Genomic DNA, 19,160 nt, shown 5'->3' on the forward strand with positions numbered 1-19,160 from the left:
CGCTTTCATCAAATTTCAACCAGACCAACCATAGTACACACAGATGCCTGCAGATTTTAATTAAAAAAGCTATAGTCATAAATTTTTAGTCTCGTCAAGAGTAAAGGGAAAGGAATGAAAGATTGAATGCCCAAAATGGCGTGGGTCACTACTCTCCACTTCTTTTTCTTTATTTCAGCACTTTGAAGGGAAAAGTTACCAAAAAATTCATATATAAAGATAAATTGAGAGTAAATTTTAAAAGATAATCAAATACTAAACTTTTGATGAAATAGTTAATAATAATCTGTGTCGAAGAGTTAAATTGGATAGTAATCATAAATGGTGAGAATAAATTTGCAACTTAATTATAATTTTTACAACAGCAGCAGGCGTTGCTCTTTAATGGAAAAAGTTTTTAGTTACATGTGACGCTACTAGGCCTATTATTATCGTTTTTCCTATTTAAGCTTAAATGAGAATTCCGCAGAGAAAATGTCAGCTAAGAAAATGACTTCTTGTTAGCTAGAAACGTTAAAAACGGTGGAAAATTGAGAAAACCCTGGAGGGCATAAATTCTAATTAGCCGGAAGGTCACGTCCAATAGAGTTCATTCATTCAGCCTTTTTTCTATGATTTAAAAATCATCAGTGTTTTGATGGAGTTTCTAAACATAATTTGTCAGTTCAATTAAATTTACTTAATTAAAAAAATTATCATTTATAAAATTGAAAAATACAACAAAATATTTTGAGCTAATTTTCTGATTTTTTTTTGTGTGAATAAAAAAATACAGTAAAATTAGGCAAAGAAAATAATTGATGGACCACAAGAGAATATTTAACATAAGTTAAAACTTTCATGTTTGAGATTATGATTATTCATTTTTATCTCAATTTTTTTAAATGTGATTTAAATATTTCTGGAAATGATTATAATCTTGTGAATCTCAAAATATAATATGAACTAAATTAAAAAGAAATTAATAAATCAAAATTAAATTGCAATTCAAAATCTTGTCAAAACTGTTTTATTTGCAGAAAAACTATTATAATGAGTGGAGCAATGGTACTCTCAACTCTCAAGTGCTCAAAGTGCTGTGGTGAATTACTCTCTGTGGGAGAAAGTACTGACTATGAGTTAGTTTAGCTTCTCCTTTTTTAGTTTCACACAAAGTACCTTCTGCTCAATACGGTCGGTTTTCTTTTCTATTTTCTTCTTTCATTCTCTCCTATCTTGATCAGAGCTTCAATAAAAGCAGTCATTTGACCGGCTGCGATTCACATTTCCCCCTCGGTAAATGAAAATATCCGGCGAGTGGCAACGGAATTAAAGTCTGTGGCAGTAAATTCTCTGCTCTCGAGATTTTACATCATTGCCCAGGCAGTAAAAAGGACGGGCCCAAAGGGATGTAAAATCCAGCAGGCCATCCTCATCCCCCACACACAACTTCTCTGGCTTTCGATTTTCCCGTCACGTGCCGCGGACTAACAGGATTATTTTAAAATTAGAAAGGGTGTCCGCCCTAACAACTTGTCACTTCCATTTTCGCTCTCCACAAAGAGAAACTTCATTTAAAAAAAATTATGTGAATATTTATTTTTAATGGCTCTTTGATCCCCGTGAGAGAACTCTGAAAATAAAAATTTCCATTAAAAAAGGTTTAAATAATTTTCCACGCCACGACAAAAATGAAACAAAAGAAGAGTTTGCATTAAATTTTTGATAGCGACCTCATCACTGCGAGCAATGACGTTGGTTAAAAGCATTTTCCGATCTTGTGAAAGATCGTTAAACTTTTTGCGTAATGGCAATTTTCCATGTTTGGTAAGTTAAGGAGGAGAAGGAGGCACTTCATTAGATTGTGAATGCGGAAAGTTGATATCTGCTACTGACTAATATTGAAATTTTTTTATGCAATCAAGATTCGTTATTGCCAATAAAGCTAATTAGTAATCAATAGAAATAGCAATAACGAGGAGGAATATTGGCTTTACGTACCAAGTATAGTTTAATAAAAATTAGTTAATTTAATGAAGAGCTATTTATATTTGACTTAAATTTTTTGTGATAAAACTTTGCAACTTTATCCTCTTATAAGATCTTATTTACTTTGCAGTTTAAACTCTAACCCAGCTCGGACCTATTTATATAATTTATTTAGTTGCAAATTGTGTTTATTTAGTTCACAGAATTTAATTTATTTTTAGAAATACAAACTCATTGAGTGCAAAATTCCAATATGAATAGTTTAATTTTTTATAAAAGAAATTTAATTGAATTTAATCATTCAATTTCAATTAACGCTTTTATTTTTATCTCAAAACCATGGATACTTTCAACGATAATTAGTCCCGATTGTTCATTTATTACCAAATTTGAACTCTTTATATGCCTTAATATGTCCTATCGTGTTTTTTTTTTTTTAATGAATTGGTTTATGACAGTAAATGAAAAGCTTAAAAAGAGAAAATAAAGTTCGAGATTCTCATTTTGTTCCTGCTTGAGTCTGGAAAAATTGCAGGTCAGAGTTCTAAAAATTTAATTTGCAAAAAACGTTGTTGATCTTAGTGACAGACAAAATTCCGCAAAGAGATATCATTTTGGGGACAGGTGCGAGATTGATGGTGTCCCTTTGCAGATAAAATTGTATTTTTTGAGTGCTTACCTTTGAGCCGAGGCGACGACGACCGCAGCGAGCAGCACCAGCAGCAGCCGAAGCATCCTGCAAAGACCACGCACACCATTATTAACAGGATAAGAAGGGATGAGAAGGCTGGCCACGTCTGCACCAACTTTCCTCTTTCACTACAGACGTGACTCGCACGCAATCTCTCCAAACTACTCCCCAGAATCTTTTTCCACTCGCACGGGACGCTATACTTTTGAATATTTAATGCAAACTTCTCTCTCACTTCAAAAAGTGCCAGAGCGAAGAAAAAAACACCAGAGAAGCAAAAACGATTTTGCGTTACAGCTGACAAGATAGGAAAAATTTTCCATCTTCGATCAAAAAATGTGGAGATGAGTCTTTTGAATAGCGACTAAAAAATTAAAAATATTCATAGGGATAGAGATTATTGAATAATAATAAAAAATACAAGATCATTATGTTTTAAAATCCCTGAATATTTATTTATTGATGAGATAAACCAAGCTTTTCCGCGGGGAGAAAAAAAATATAATTATGTACTGTAAAGTGACACCCATGTACTGCATATATTAAATATCTATTGTCAAAACACGGTTTTTTTCCAACTTGGATTGGTCATTGCAGGAGTGTCGTTAAATGTATATCCAATATTATTTTCTTTTTTCGAAACCACTCAATATTTTTAGATGAAATTTTAATCCCAGGGTCAACATTAAATTTCCAAATGAGGCGATCTTGAAAATTTTTTTGAAATCTTGTAATCTTTGCTAAAAAATTATATTTTTACTTTGAGCTTTCCGCACGTTAGTAAAAAAATTCTGACGTCACCGAGTTTATGAAAGAAATTGTAGGAAATTTTAATTGGCAACATTTTTCTTTTAGAGTTATTATATTTTTTAAATGGCTATCTATTTTTAAAATTGATGGAACAAAATTCTCGCGGAAACGTTAATAGCTCCGCTCCTAATTAATATTATTTTAAACTAGCATATCACAAAATGCTGCTTTTAATTTTCTTATAGCGCTGTACAATTTGAATACTTTAAATTAACGCGTTCTAAACAAATATTGCACAAAAGTCTATTAAAACGAGCGGCACACGTTTCTTCGCTCTGGCTTGCCTCCCTTCGTCTTGTGAACAGCGGCGGCGAAGAGGTTTTGACGAAGGAAACTTTAAAAACGAAGTACGCACTTTTCGATTTTCTCAAACAATTATGTCGCGAGGGAAGGATTTCCGGTGTGCAATATGTAAAACTTATATATTATATATCAGGCTATTATTTTGATTAATTTATACATTTTCCCTATCAGGAAGTGGATTATCTTAAAGTTTTGTGAAAATAAATCATTGGATGAGCGCAGAGACTTAGAGGATTAGTTTTGTTTGTCAGTCGAGGATATCGCTTTTAGCGCCTAGCGAGGGAGCAGTTTGTTTGGTCAAAATAGATTTCGTCTCTGCTGAGATGACACGCTTGTATGCTTTCTCTTCGCAAAGCGGTAAACAAGAATTTGCTCTGTTGGATATACAAGTAAATCTCGTTTACGCGTGTGATGGAATCTTATCCACACTTTGAGATAAGGGGGGTTGTGCGGTTGCGTGCCCATTATCACTCAGTGGAGCATTTCATTGGCAACCCAAATGGAAGATGAAATCCGCGAATTTATTGGAGCAATATAAGTTATTAATGTGAGCATTAGAGGATTTTTTTATCATCTGGGTTATGGTCGTTATGGAGCTGATTTTTTTTACTGTAATATCGACTTTTTTGAATGGGTTGTAAATTTCACTCCCTCGTTGTATAATTTGCTCCGATATATCATATATTGTGAATTTTTCTTACACCTCGTTAGCCATTGGTTTTATTTTCTCAGCAGTTTTCCTCATAAAAAGGAAATGCCATTCTTTTTTATGGTCTTCTACACTTCTCCATAATAATAAAGTGTTGTTCTTGTTACGGAATGCGGAATGCTCGCATTACCAATATTGCTTCCATCTCTAAAATTTTTGAAGTTCACAAAGTCAGACTATTCAGAGAGCGCACACGTGGCCTTTAACACTGGCGATGCGGAGTTTGCTTTTTCGGGGTTAATTATTGCCAGAGTGCAGACATGAATAATAGAGATTGACGTGCGATGGAGAGCAGCTCCTGGCTTACTGCCAAACTCGGCTCTTGATTCGCCAACATACGCTTCCTGATGGAAAGATAAAACTGCAGACAGCAGAATCTGATGAGTATGGTGCTTATTATAGTTATTATTGAAGACATTTAACTCTAAAGGAAAACACACTTAACAGTTATATATTTATAGTCTAATGAATACATGTAAAAATACTAAATTTTTACAAACTAAACAAATCCAATAAATATTTGAAGAAAATATTGGAGAAAAGTAAGGTTTTAGTTTTTACAATTAGCAATTAGTACTTGATGAACTTCTAATTTTAAAGCTGCAAAAATTATCACTAGATTTTATGAAGCTGAAAACTTGATTTTTCCTTGATGCAATAATGCTGCTGTTTTTTCTATTTATAATGGAAACCAGAGTTGATCATTGTCCTTGCCATTATTTTTGTAACTCAAATTTAATTTTAGAAAAGCTATTTTTCAATAAAGTTTATGAATAAAGTTGTTTATCGAGTAAATAGCTGAATAAAACGGAATATGTGCGACCAATTTAATTTGAGAAGATGCCGATTATTTCTTGGAAGAACGCAAAAATGTTTCTAAAATTGAAATGTCCTCAAATATTTCCATTGTGAGCTTGGTTTTTTTTTTAAATAAAATTAAATCATAAAAAATGTAAATATGTAATGATAATGAAATTAAAAAAGAGGTGCAATAATTTGTGTTTTTGTCCTTGAATTACTTAATTCAAACGAATTTGAAATCTCGAAAAAAGAGGAAATTCATATATAATTTATCTTTGAGATTAATTTCAGCGACCATTGCGTGCTTTTACACTTTCAGTAGTAAGTTTTCACAACGTCAAAATCAATTAGCCGTTTTGCCCAACTTCAGTCTGCAAAATTTTCTGCACGCTTGTATGAAAAGGCTGAGAAATGAAGATTAGCTCTCATTGGTTGTCAATCCAACAATTCACTGCAAATTTTTGATTGCTTTTGTAATTACTTTAATTAAAAAACATGCATGGAATCGATTGTGATATCAGTGGAAGACCAGAGTTATTTTTTTTTGCAACTGATTAGAGACACCTGGCCTGTGGTGGTCAGTTGGCTTGATTACTTTGATCTTGGTAGAGATCAATAATAGAGGTGCGATTCACCAAGGTAAAAATAATTTGTGCCAAATTGGCACCGTGCCGCGTTTTGGTCGTTATTCCATTGTTTCAAGGCACTTTTTTTGCCAACACAATAAATCTCGGGCACGTGCTTTTTACACGATTGTGCCAAGGTTTGCTTTCAGAGGGGGTGGCTTTTATATTTGTTGCTGTGATATATGTATTCCATCCTTTTATGATGTGTACATTTGCTGCTCCTTTTGATCAGCTCGAGGAGGCAGACAAAACGCCTCAAATGGATTTATTTTCCTTTTCTTGGCGCACACTTCTTTCGCGAAAAAAAAGCTTTCCGGTATCTACATTTCACACTTTCAACTCGATTTGGCCTTGTGGAAAAAATAGAATGGAAGTAAAAGCAAATGTTGCACTCTACTCTCACGTAAAGAAAGTCATTTTTATAAAAATATAGTAACAGTATTATATAAGGATTACATGGAAACTATAGCAAAAAGATTTTAAGGGAAAAAAGTTTAATATAAAAAAAATATGAGCGCCTTTGAGCAATTAAAAAAAGTAACGGGAAAAACGAAATTTATCAGATATTTCAGCTGAACAATTAACCTGATCATATTTCTGTAATTCAAGTTAAATAAAATGGTCGCAAAAAACAGTTTAAGTTTTTTCTTACCGCATTTCGTACAATTTAAATTATAATTTGATTCTTACAATTAGAAAAGTTCCAGAAATTGAAATTTATTTTTTCCCTTTTAACAAAGCCAGATTTTAAAAAGTGTTGATTTTGCTTATTCTGTTGAAGAATCTTTGTTGCAGAACATTTCCCTTCACGATTGCAGTGACAGCTAGAGAATTTCCTCCCAAAAGAAAGAAAATCTCCGAAAAGAAAGTTTGAATCTTTGGCAATCCTGTATCAGAGATGAAAGATGGAAAAGTCAGATAGGAAAAGAAGAGATTATTATGCTCCCTGCTGTTTCTGCCCCTCACATGATATTCTCTTGGCTCAACTTCTGCTAGGGTTGGGGGTGAGGCTACAATGGCCAAACTCAGCACAATTTGGATGGATTGCTTCCGTACAAGGAACAGGGCCGGGGCGACAAACATAAGCTAAATAAATATTCACGACCTAATAGAGGGTTAGGCAAACCCTTTGTGCTGTAAATACCAATTTGGTTTGTTTGGACTGGTAATTAATCCGAATGAGGCGTGCAGGGGGTATTGCAAAATTTACGATTATATTCGCAAACACGATTTCAGTCGCTGAACAGAAACCTCAAAGGGCTCCAATAATAATCACTTGTCTGGTTGCCGACCTAGAAACTGCAGCTCACGTGGGAGATGATAATTTGTCAACCATTTCCGACTCGTTCTGATTTCCCGCTCCAGATAGTTCACATCTTAAGCCTCGCTTTTTCCCAGTCAAATTAACCCGGCGTAAAATTGTGGAAGTCGGAACATTTGCAAAGCCATTTGTGCATTTGCTCTCATGCATAAATACGTAGGCACGTGTGACGTAGCGGAACTAACGATAAGAGTAGCACTATGTATGCAAAGTATTAATATATGGGGGGATATTCTGCTCATTTTCCTCCTGGGATTACTATGTTGAAAGCAACGCTATCTCATGAGGACTATTGAACAGAATTATGTATAATTGCTCAGAAGTATATTTCAGAAAAATATTTATTGAAGATAAAAGAGAATGATAATGAGTAATCAAAAGCTATTTTACAGAAACGTTTTGGGCACGTTTCAAGATGAGTTATTTTCACAATTGGGAAATATTTATTTATTGGTTCTATGAGGTCGCAGTAGCTGCATCGCCTGCAGCTTGGATAATTTTGAAAATAAAATCCAATTTTGAATAAAAATAATTAGCTGTGAATCGTTACTCCAAAAACATCTGTCAAGATCATAACTATGAATTTTTGTATACAACATTTTCCAGCAAGGGAATATTTATTGCTGTTATATTTTATTACAATTAATCTTGATAAATAAATCTGAGTTAGACTGAAATATTTACTTACTTTTTTTCAATTATCATTGGGGGGATCGATGTTTTTTGCATTCTAATTTTACAAAAATAAAAAAAGCGACAGTTCACAGTTAACCATTTAACCAGTTTCTTTAGTTATATTTTTTTTGTATTTTCTCAAAACTAAATTTATGAAAAAAAATTCATGTTGTGAACGCTTCAATTTTTTAATTATTATGTTTTATGTTGAAATTTTATTGTTGTTTATACATAAAATCTTTCAATCTATGCAAATTAAAACTCATTTAGGCATTGAGTAATTTCAAACTTTGCTGTAAATTGGAATACAAAACAAGAGCTTATGCTTATTCATGAGAAATAGTCTGGTGAAAATTTATGATAATGTAAACTATTCAAACAAACAAAATGTATTTCACCGCTGGAGTTTAATCAAGTTGGCAGTCGTTCATCGCCGCACCAGACAGGATAATAGCTACAGTGTGTCGCGCGCGTTAGCATGAATGAAACCAACTTGGGTTGACACCCGGCTGAACTGTTTACTTCTCGAATTAATAATTCAGGGCGCAATTCGGAGCGAGAGGATCTCATTACACTATTTATCCGAGTTGCAAATGAGACGGAAATTCACCGGCGTGCAATTGAATTGGGACGGTGGAAAAGAGCCCGAGGCGCGCGCCTTCGTTCGTTGTCTGATATTGAATTTGCCGGAATTCAATTTGCAGCCGACGGCTGGGTGTTCAGTATTTCTGCACCTTTGTTGGTGTACGCGTTAATTAAGGCGGCGAAATTGTACAGAGCCGGAAAAAGATATCGCAGGAGCCGCGAAACCGGGGTACGCAACGTGCCGCGCATGTCGACCGGCCCGGTTGCATACTTGCGATTCCCAACGTGCAAATCTGATCAGGCGAAAAGTCCACCGTCTGAATTAATAATTTAACTCGCCAATTGGTGGTAATTTTTTGTCTTCGTGAATAAAATAATAAGCAGTCTCCAGCAAATTAAGAAAGATAAAAGTCGTATATGTGTGATGTATAGAGGATTTCTTTTTGTTTTAGTAAAAACAAAAGAAAATATTGGATAAAAAGAAAATAGAAATCATTATAACCAGGCCGAGTTTACCTTAGAAAATTACAAATTTGTTTTGAAAAATTGGCAATCAAGGAAGGAACTATCAAGAAAGAAGAACCAGGCTTTTTCTTTCTTCAAACTCTTGCTTTTTCAAGAAATCATTTTCGCTTCTTTTTGTTATTAAACATGACATTCAAGGAGGAAAATCCTGGTGAAAACCGTTAGTTTGTCAATATAATTTTATTCCATTATGTATAATAATATATTTCTTTTTCTGTATAAACAAAATATATCACGCAAATGCGAGTGGATTCAATGGTACATAAAATTGGATTTTTTATATCAGCTAGATTACTAGAGTGAATGTGCATGAAAGGCACAAAATAACTCGTTTAAGCAATCATTTTATGCTGTTTGTAAACAAAATTTTTCATTAAATACTTTTTTAATAAAAAAGAGAATAAATTCAGCTGTCTCTGAATTTTCCTCTACATCATTCCCGTTTTTCATGAATATATTTCTATTTACCTTCCAGTTTATAGTCACCCTAGGCTAGACAGTTATGATAAGTCACAAACATTTGTTTACCGTCTCTCTCCTAAGGGACATTTTTGGTCACATTTCTTGTCAGACTATCTTGCAAAATTAATGTTGGTCACGATTTGCTTCTTGTGGTCCACTTGAGTTAATTATGCAAAGTAGAGCTTTTTCCCTAAGATGGATAGAATTGATATCAATAAATTTTGGCACGGTTTTTTATCTGTGACTCACTGCTTTGTGCGTCTCTCCGCAAAGAAAAACAAAACGGATCCACAGTACAAAGGACGCGAGTGCCACATTTTTTTAACTTCATTTAAATTGCTGATTTCCTTTTATGCGGCTGCTGTTGAAATTTTATTGAACACACTAGAGCCACGGCTTTCAGCGCGCGTGCCGAAAAGTTGTGTTGAATTTTAAAGGGCCACTGGTCGGCATCACAATTTGATTATGCAAAGATGGACACGTTTGTTTGTGAATGGCGGACATTTTGCACCAACTTTGCATCCAAAATAACACAGCCCTGCCTAGAAAACATTGTGAATTATTATGTGACAAATATTTACACCTTTTTCAAAATGTAAACTGCATTTTATGTAAATTCTACGTTGCTGCAATCATCAAAATTTTACCTTAAAAACACAATTATGAAAGTAAAAAGTCTCCCCTCAATATGTTAATTCTTATTTGGCCATTTTCATTTAAAATTTTCACCAAACAAATTTTTACAGTCCAATGACAATGCAGTGCAATTTTTTTTAATTGGCTCCTAAAACCCCCAACCGTTGCTCAAATTGTAGATACTAATTTCCTTACAAGACGTGTTATATTGGCATTGGCATTCAATATAGATTTTACGAATTCAAAATTATTATTATCAAACTACCGTTAGACGATTAAATATATTAAATATGTAGTTTGTAAGCAGATAAGCCGTTTTCAGTTCATGTAAAAATATTTTCTCCTTGTTAAAGTGTATTAATTTTAGCTAATATGGCGACGACTTGAGCAAAAAGGTTGAGATGAATTTTGTTTTTATTTCAATTAAATAAAATAATTACCCCAGACAAGTTTGTAGCCATAAAATCGCAAACATCATCTTAAGATTGGACCCTCAAGATACATTAAAAATACATTAAATCTACTAAAAATGCATTTTTTTTATACAATTGTGTTGTAAAAATTTTGGAACAAATTAACATGAATTAAAAATAAGTATAGCCTGTGTCAATTATTTCTGCTACAGATCCCCAATGATGGATGTAATATCAAATTATGTCAATAGATAAACCACATATTCAGCATATTAACGTGCAATAACTAAGCTGTTTTGAGCACCATAACTAAATTCCCTAAATTCATTACTCAAAACTTCACACAATTAGGAAATGCAATTCAAAACGAAGAAGCCTCAAAGGATTGGGCCAATTTCAATTCTCCATTACCATTAGCAATACCGATTTTGTTGTTAGTCACGTAGATTATTCTAGGTTCAATTTCTCATTAACTCGGATGCAGGGCTTAGAGCTACATTATCTGGCAAGCACACAACTGGGAAATTATGCTGTCGAACGCACGCGTGCGTCATTTGCATTAGGCTCACGTTGGGCCTTGTGTTAGTTTGTATTCAACACTTGTTGTTCCAAACGAATTTTTCAAGCTTCGACGCAGACGGACGGTAAATAAATCAGCGAGTGATGAATGGTTTGGTCTTGTTTCTTTGCCGCAGGCTATTTGATTCCGGACGTCGGCTGGCCAAGTGATTAATTGGAGAGGCGGAGAAAACCAAACAGAAATCAGTTAGAATAGCACACGAATCTGGCTAAATTGATTGTGCCTTTATCAAAGCAGTCCTGCCATAAAGTTTTCGCAAATCAGAAAATCATTTCTTCCAATAAAATAAATCTTGCTTCATCCGGTCCATCTGTTAATAGGATTGGCGTCTGCCCCCTTCGGATATAAAATAAACTTCAAAACTCTGTCTGGCTCCATTCATACGTCGTGAAAATTGTTATGGATTTTTCCACTCACGTGATTTTTTGGGAAATCGATACCGGATTTGGGCTTCATCCTTTTTAGCAAAAGAAGAAAAGTAATGAAAAGCGTCTGAAAAAAAGTGGCATGTGGAGCTTTTAGAAAAATTGCCTCCACCTGAAGAGGTGATACACAGCCAATAAAAGTCACGTCAGATGTGCAGAAAAAGTCCTAAAGAAAATAAAAAGAGCGCAAAAGAGTCCATTTCAAAAATGAGATGCATTGTACCTTACGCATTAAGATGGATAAATTTGCATATTCCGCACATAATTCTTTTCTGTACATTTTCATTGGTGTCATAAGGATTTATATCTGTTTCAATAGGCTTTCCGTTACATTCAAATGGAAATTTTAGTCCTTTATCTCAATAAAAAAGGAGTCTTCCAAAAAGTAGATAACAGATTCAAATTGAATTTAAATTGAACACATTTAAACCGCCTTTAACTTTTTTATACACCAAATTGTTAGCTTGATATTTGTATACATTCAAACTGAATAACACTAAATAATGATACAATTTTTACTGAATCGTCCAATGAATTTGGAAGAAAACTCCTTCATTAAATGAAAACCGAGAGCTGCTAATCAATAAGAGACGGCGACTTTCTGATAATTTTATTAAAGTCGCAACTCAAAATTTATGTTGTAAATGTAAACTCTTAAAATCCTCACAAAAACATTTTTATGACAAATTTTCCTCCTTGTAAATGAATTATGAAATAAAATTAGACTTGTTGGTTCCCTCGGAAAATAAAGAAGTTGGAAAGGCAATCTGGCAAATGGATCGAAATTTACGATTTCTTTCAGCCGTTAGCGAATATAAATTTTCCAGCAAGAAAAAGAGCTTGGAGGGGGAGGCTAATTGTGAATCCTGGCCAGTTCCATAATCCACTTAGGGAGAATTTCTACTTCAGGCGCGCAATTTGTTCCACTGCCGTACTTGAAAACTTGAAATTCTGAACTCAGCTAGAAGTAGGTTAAAATCTGCAGAAAATTGCGGTTTCAAGTACTCGCTCGCTCGCTCGGACAGCTCAGAATAAGCCTGCTGAGAATATTATATATGGGAGAGCAGTTTTCTCGGCTGCGAGGAAAAATTGCGGCGACAATGGCGACATAGTCCAGCATTAAGTAAATAGCGCTGCTGACAAATGTGTGAATGAAGAACAAGTGCGCGGTCTTCATTGTTGTACGTTTCCGCACATTTTTCTATTCCACATATTCACTTCCTTTTTTCCGCTTTTTTCATTACACTCTCTCTGCACAGTTAAGTTTGCAGCCATCAGATTTTATATTTCCATCTCGAGTCATTTAACTTTTCCATTTCGAAGGAAATTTACATAGAGTTGACAAAAAATGTGTGTGTGAAGAAGAACTTAAAGCATAAATTCAGCAACTACCGACACCAACTTTCAATATACTCTCAATACTCGTAACTCGAGAGACCATCGCAAACGGAGTTGCACTCCAAGACCTATTTCATTTGTGGGGAAAGTTTCAACGCTGCAATCCATATCAACGAGTTTTTCTTAAGTGTCCAGAACTCACAATAAGTAAGAAGTTTTCTAGTGCAAAAAGTTTTAAAATAATTAGAAACATTTGATCAAACTTATAACTATATTTTACAACAGAAAAATATGAAATAATGAATGCGAAAAAAATTAATTTATTGGCCAATAATGGATTTCATCAAAACTGTATTTTTTGGATAAAATCTTAGAAAAGAGACAGCAACAAATCAAATTGAAATGAAAACTATTGAGAAATTTAATGATTAATTTAATTTTCATATATTATATTTTAAAATCAATTTCGGAACACTTGAAAAGATTCAAAGACAAATTTTCTTTTTGAATAAGAATGCTAGGGAGTGTTCCTTTCTGGATTAAAGAATTTTGCAAAGATATTTTGCATTTATTATTTTCAAACAGAATTGAAATCTGCTTTTTGGCACACGCTTTGTTTAAATACGGTCAGGAAAGCTGCTTTGGTTTTTATATTGTAAAAACTTACGATTATTTTGAGCGCTTTGCTCCGAGTTGAGCGTCAGTTGGCAAGGAATATATTTATTGCTCATTTAAATAGCGCTTCTCTCGAAGAAACGTGCTCGCCTGTAGTGGCAGACGATTAAGCAAAAAGTTGCGGCAGCTTTTGCCGAAAACCCCCGGGGGAACGTCTCTCTCACTCGGCGGTTTGATTAAAACGAGAGAGCCCACTTTCCACAGCGTTTTACGAGTACTTACATTTCAACAGCACTTCAGCTCGTTCGGATCAGTCAAAGAAATACACGCTTCAAAATAATCGCCAATTATGCACAACTTTCATTGCTAAGCAAAAGTTTTCCAACTTTGCGAAAACCTCTGCAGAAAAATATGTTTATTCTTTTTTTCTCCTTTCCTCTTGGAATTTTTTTTCCGCCTACTTTGCTTTATATATTTAAATATAAGAGGAAAAGTGACCCTTTCGTTTAATTAAAATCGTCCTGCGGAAAGATGGTCTAATGCAGATAAAGGACGCAATTGCAACAAAACTCTAATTACCTAGGCACGCTTGAGTTGACTCGGGCTAAAACATGAATTGCTTTAATTGAGCGGAAAACGTCTTGCGGCGCAAAACGAGGCAAAAAGTCTTGCAAAACAATTCCGTGGAAAGAACTTAAGAAAAGTTTGGACAACTTGTTCATAAACTTAATCACGTGATACGTAGAAATAATTTGCGAAATAAAGCGTTTCTAGAACCTTAAATCAAAGCTTGAACAGATGAAAATAATCAAACGAATAAATATATTCTTCCAATCCAGTAACAGAGGGAAAAAATTGCAGAATTGAATGAAGAATGCCCTTGTGAGAAAAAAGAATTTTTTTGAACAAACTTCATCATTTTGTAACGCAAGAGACGCAAGAGTTTTAAGGAGCTAGGGACTGCATAGAATTGAATTTGAAGTGATTTTAGGCATTAAAAATGTATGCACTACAGAGCTGGACTCTTATTCATTTATTTTATGCTCAATGAATCCATATAATATCTATAAAAAACATGATGTCCTCAAATTAATTTTATAAAACATTATTTCGACCTAAAATTTAAAAATGATTTTTTTACTCTGTGCTATGGATTTTTTTAAATATTTTAAATTGCAGTTTTTATATTGAACAAGATCAAGAGAGAGAAAATCTGTTTTTGAATCTCTTGGCGCAACGAGGGGTCTGAATTACAAGCAAAGGAATGTGAGGACGTATCAAGTGTACTTACGCCGGCAATATGAGAGACCGCGAGCAAAGGAGGCGAGAGTTGCCTGTTGTTGACGTCGCTCCGACCACCAACTGGCGAAAAGCAGACGCTGTGCTCCTTTCGCAGGCTCCAAAAGTGCCACGCGGCTCAACACATGCGCGAACCCACGATTGCGCGCCGCTTTTTCCATTCTGGAGAAAAATACTGAATCGTCGCACAGGCAAAAATCAATTGATAATATGGTCCATCAAACGGTATTCGTTCAAAAAATTTGAACTTTTACGTAAAAGTATCATTTAAGTTAAATAATTTAAGTTGTAAATTATCAAACGTTTTAGATCTTTATTTCTAATAATAATAAGATATAATTGAACTCTTCCATGATTTAATTAACTCCTAACAATAAATAACACAGAATTATTATGATGTGCCTTGGTAAAAATCGATGTGTTGTGCCGTGTTGTGGTGATTTTCAATCCATCATGCGGAGCCTGCGATGATTTCCTCGATGCTTGTCCAGGTTCCGGTGGCAAAACCAAGGATTCCAAAAGTCACAATAGCCAAGTTCTTAGTCAGAAGCCACCTGAACTTGCCTGCAGAAAAAATCATGAGATATATTTTTTTTAAATGAGATTTAGTAATTCAACGCACCGGTCGACTGTTCGTCCCAGAAAGTGACGATTTCGATAATAGCGGGGAACACGAGGCCCAGGGTGGAGAGACATACAGCACCAACCAAGGAGATGAAGGGGCCCAGGTTGGGCATGGCGACCGCAATAGCAACTGGCAATGCATATGAATAGGTTAAATTAATAAAAATGCGACTAGAAGTTTTGAAAAACGTCTGTTAATGTAACAGAATAACTGATGAGAAAAATGGGGATAAGATATTTGATTAAAGTTTTTTATAACCCACTGTTAATAGCAGTTTAGTTTGTGTACTAAAAAATATTATATATAATATTCAATTCCCTTGCAACATTTTTATGCATTTTCATATTGATTTTTAAAACATTTGATTGACTGGAAATTTGATCCAAGGTTTTTTTTAATAATATTTTTATTTCCATTACCGGTGAAAACGACGAGGGTTATCCTCAAAGCAAACTCCATCACCAGCTCATTTTTTTCCTTCAAGTACGGTTTAACACTGCGCCAGATGATATCAAAGGGAACATAGAATTGCAAGGCGTAGGTCAGGAAAATGGCTATTGCGATCATAATCTTGACTGATTGCGCCAAGCTGCGGAGTTGAATTTTATTCACCAAAAATTTGTCCAGAAAAAATCACTCACATTTCATCTACAGGCAGGTTGAGGGTGATTGCACTCTTAGTATCCTCGCCGTACTTGAGGTAGCCGAAAAAACCGACTGCACTGTAAAGAGCGGTGACGACGGTCATGCCAATGTTCAGCACTCCGGGACAGCCGATAAAGTGTTGAGGAGTCTCCATGTTGTTCTCAAGGGACATAACCTGCACAAAATTAAAAATTCGTAGTTATTTCAAAAGTATAACCACTTAAAAAAAAAATCACAATGATTTCACTGTTTTTTTTTTAAGCACAAATTGATTTTTTTTTGCAATCACATACATTTTTTGTTAAAATTCACCTTTAGCAAATAAAAATTTTAGTATTTTATCCCCTTAAAATTTGTTTGGGAAAATATTTATTTTCTTATAGTCATTGAAATTTATTAGATATTTTGTGTTCTATAATTTATTTTTCAACTACTCAAACCAAATACTAATAATTTATGTTTTTTTTTAGTGTGCTTTTCCCACCCTGCAAATAAAATAGTATTTACACAAATTTCCAAACGTTAAGTGTATCTTTAAGATATTTTTACAAACAGTAAATATTTTCAAAAGAAAGAAATCTTACAACTCCAATTCCCTCGAGGGCGAAGATGACAGTGCCGAAAAAGAGGGGCAGTTGGTGGAAGGAGGAGAACTGGGGTCTCTCGGTCACGCTGGGCACGTCTTGGAAGATGTAGTAGAAGGTGATGGCCATGCCAGTGGCCATCAGCAGGTTAGCAACCATCGAGAAGGGGGCCATCAGCTTCAGGTTGCGGATCATGTTGAGCAAAATTAGCGGCACCAACAGGCAAACCATGTAGACGCGGGTGTCCCATCCGAGCTGCCAGTGGTGGTCAGCCACCTATTTATGTATACTATTTATAAATTTCTTAACTTTTAATACCACTGAATACGATTCTTATATTAATCGTTTAATAAATGTTTATTTTTTACTTAAAAATTAAACATCCAAATAAAATGTAATTTTTAGTTTTCAGATTCTTTGAAGTCATCAGTGAAGAAATTTGAATAATAAACATTAATTATTTTATATTTTTTAAATTCTGTTATATTCTTGAACTTTAATTGCTATAGCCATGATTACTTGCATTTGTTTTGTCAAATAAAAATTACTCAACTTTAATTTTTATGAATTTTAATTCCTCACATTACTTTTTATCTCATCAGTAAAATATGATTCAAAACGTAATTTGAAACTAAAATATGTTCAGAATCTAAAATATGGTTATATTTTTTTTAAAGGTAAAACATAAATTTCCCAACCTGCTTGATGTTATGTGCAACAAAGATGGTGTAGACGCAGCAGGCCCCAAGAAGATTCACAACAAGGAAAGTGTTTATTGTTGATCTAGACAAAAGGTGAATTTACACTCAAATAGTGTATTTTACGTCCGATGAAATAGCTCAAAAAATTTGCTGTTAAAACATCTCTTCCATTCTATTAGAGCCGTTATTAATTAATTCCTAAAAAGAATATTAACAAACCTGGCGGCTGCCGCGAATTTTCTCAACAGGGGTGGGCCATTTTTGAAAGCGACTTCGGCAACATCAGCAAAATCCAGGGCAGGCGTCTTTGTTCGCCTGCACAACTCGTGGGCACACTTGACCTGCCGAGAGCCAAAATATGAAAACGGTAAGCGCATGAAATTTAGAAGGAAGTTTACCAGAATGTGCACGCAGTAGGTGCAGATGAAGCCGATGGCGAAAGTGGCCACCAGGCCAAACGTCATTCCTGCGTTCAGGAAGGCCTGGGGCATGGCCAGAATTCCCGTTCCCAGACTGCCCTTCAGCAGGTGGATCAGGGTGTCAACATTCCTGAGAATAAAAAATCTAGATTTGAACAAAAATATAAATACCAATAAATCGCAATAAATGCATGGTAAAAAAATTAAGATTTTTTTATGATCATTAATTCAATTTACGTAGTAGGGTGTTTCAGGTTGCGGCTCTTGAAGGGGTTGAAGTCTACCTCACCCTGATCATCGCCGAGTTCCACATTAGCCTCCTTTTCCTCCATATTAACTTTTCGCTTTTGAGCGTTGGGTCTCGACCGCGCACAAATAACAAACTGTCAAAATAAATAATGTATTCGCACGTTCGAATCAAAGTGTGATTGACTGATTCGGTGATGCGCGTCAAGCTAAATGAAGAGGAAAGGGTCAAAGTTAAAAGGCAGATTTGGATTAAATGACTTTTCCATCACTCAAAACAGACCCTTCCATTCTGGAAGTAGAATCGTGTCTCAAAAACAGTCAATTTTGGAAAGGCATAAATAAAACGCCTGAATCTTAATTTAATTAAGAGAAGAAAATCTTTTTGTTGGTATCGATGGCGAGAATTTCTTTTCATTTCAAATTTTGGGACCTGATAATTAAAGACGTTTGGCCTGAAGCTGTCCAAATGGATCGGTTGATGACGGGGTTGATTCAATCGAGAGACAAAAGCAAAGGTGATTTAAATGCTACCCTTTTACATAGCGTGAAAAGGCTAAACTTTGGTTAAATGTAAGGCAAAATAAAATAGTTAATTTTCATACCTATAAAGTAAATTGATCAAACCAAAGAGCAAAGAATCCAGCACCGAACTTTGCAATTTACTTCCTGACACTATATTTTGCAACAATCGGAGATATAAATCAGTTTTATTCTACTCTTGAGATTATATTTTTCATTGTTGAAAAAGTAATGGATATCCAAAAAAAACCTCATTATCCTCGCAGATGAAATTCTTTTTGCATTCTTAACCTTTTATTTGATTAACCTCAATTAAAAAATAAAAATCTGGTGACGGCGGCGGTTGTAACTATGAAACATTTTAAATACCCCAATATTGAGGTGTGATTAATTAATGTTTTTACATGAGGTCATTTAACAAACTTTTCGAAATGAACAATTACATTATGCCGATTTATTTGTTCACATCTATGTATGATAAAACTATTATATGAATTAAGAACACTGACTAAATTGTTATGAACAATACTCAACAAAATAAATTTATTAATTTATTATTATTAGTCATATTATTCTGAAATCTGGGTGAAATAGCATAATATTCGTCACGTGTATAAACTCTACAGAATGAAATAA

At 34.4% G+C, this 19,160-nt stretch overlaps 2 protein-coding genes across 2 annotated transcripts in view; both read right to left on the reverse strand.

Moving 5' to 3' along the window:
- LOC132194282 (glycine receptor subunit alpha-2-like) overlaps positions 1-14,836 on the reverse strand; it is a 38,229-nt gene extending 23,393 nt beyond the window's left edge. Inside the window, exons 1-2 of the mRNA XM_059615456.1 lie at positions 14,775-14,836; positions 2,648-2,704 (exon numbers count right to left, since the gene is read on the reverse strand). Of these exons, the coding sequence (XP_059471439.1) occupies positions 2,648-2,703 (56 nt within the window). The 5' untranslated portion in view covers position 2,704; positions 14,775-14,836. The remainder of the gene's footprint in view (positions 1-2,647; positions 2,705-14,774) is intronic.
- A 397-nt stretch (positions 14,837-15,233) lies between these two features.
- On the reverse strand, positions 15,234-18,088 carry LOC132192967 (proton-coupled amino acid transporter-like protein pathetic). The gene is made up of 9 exons (XM_059613228.1): positions 17,994-18,088; positions 17,736-17,886; positions 17,557-17,678; positions 17,335-17,419; positions 16,637-16,912; positions 16,049-16,227; positions 15,827-15,996; positions 15,405-15,536; positions 15,234-15,346 (listed from the first exon to the last, which is right to left on the reverse strand). Exons 1-9 carry the CDS (start codon positions 18,086-18,088, stop codon positions 15,234-15,236), a joined length of 1,323 nt encoding a protein of 440 aa, XP_059469211.1.
- Between the last annotated feature and the right edge of the window lie 1,072 nt (positions 18,089-19,160).

The sequence above is a fragment of the Neocloeon triangulifer genome, unplaced genomic scaffold (genome assembly GCF_031216515.1).
Source record: "Neocloeon triangulifer isolate White Clay Creek 2 clone unplaced genomic scaffold, ASM3121651v1 ptg000001l, whole genome shotgun sequence".
In the NCBI taxonomy this organism is placed as follows: domain Eukaryota; kingdom Metazoa; phylum Arthropoda; class Insecta; order Ephemeroptera; family Baetidae; genus Neocloeon; species Neocloeon triangulifer.

Excerpts from the sequence above, each read along its gene's own strand:
- LOC132192967 (XM_059613228.1), bottom strand. The coding sequence starts at position 18,088 with ATGGAGGAAAAGGAGGCTAATGTGGAACTCGGCGATGATCAGGGTGAG. Across the intron at positions 17,420-17,556 it reads AAATTCGCGGCAGCCGCCAG|ATCAACAATAAACACTTTCC; the intron begins GTTTGTTAATAT and ends CCTTTTGTCTAG. Across the intron at positions 16,913-17,334 it reads TTGCACATAACATCAAGCAG|GTGGCTGACCACCACTGGCA; the intron begins GTTGGGAAATTT and ends ATACATAAATAG.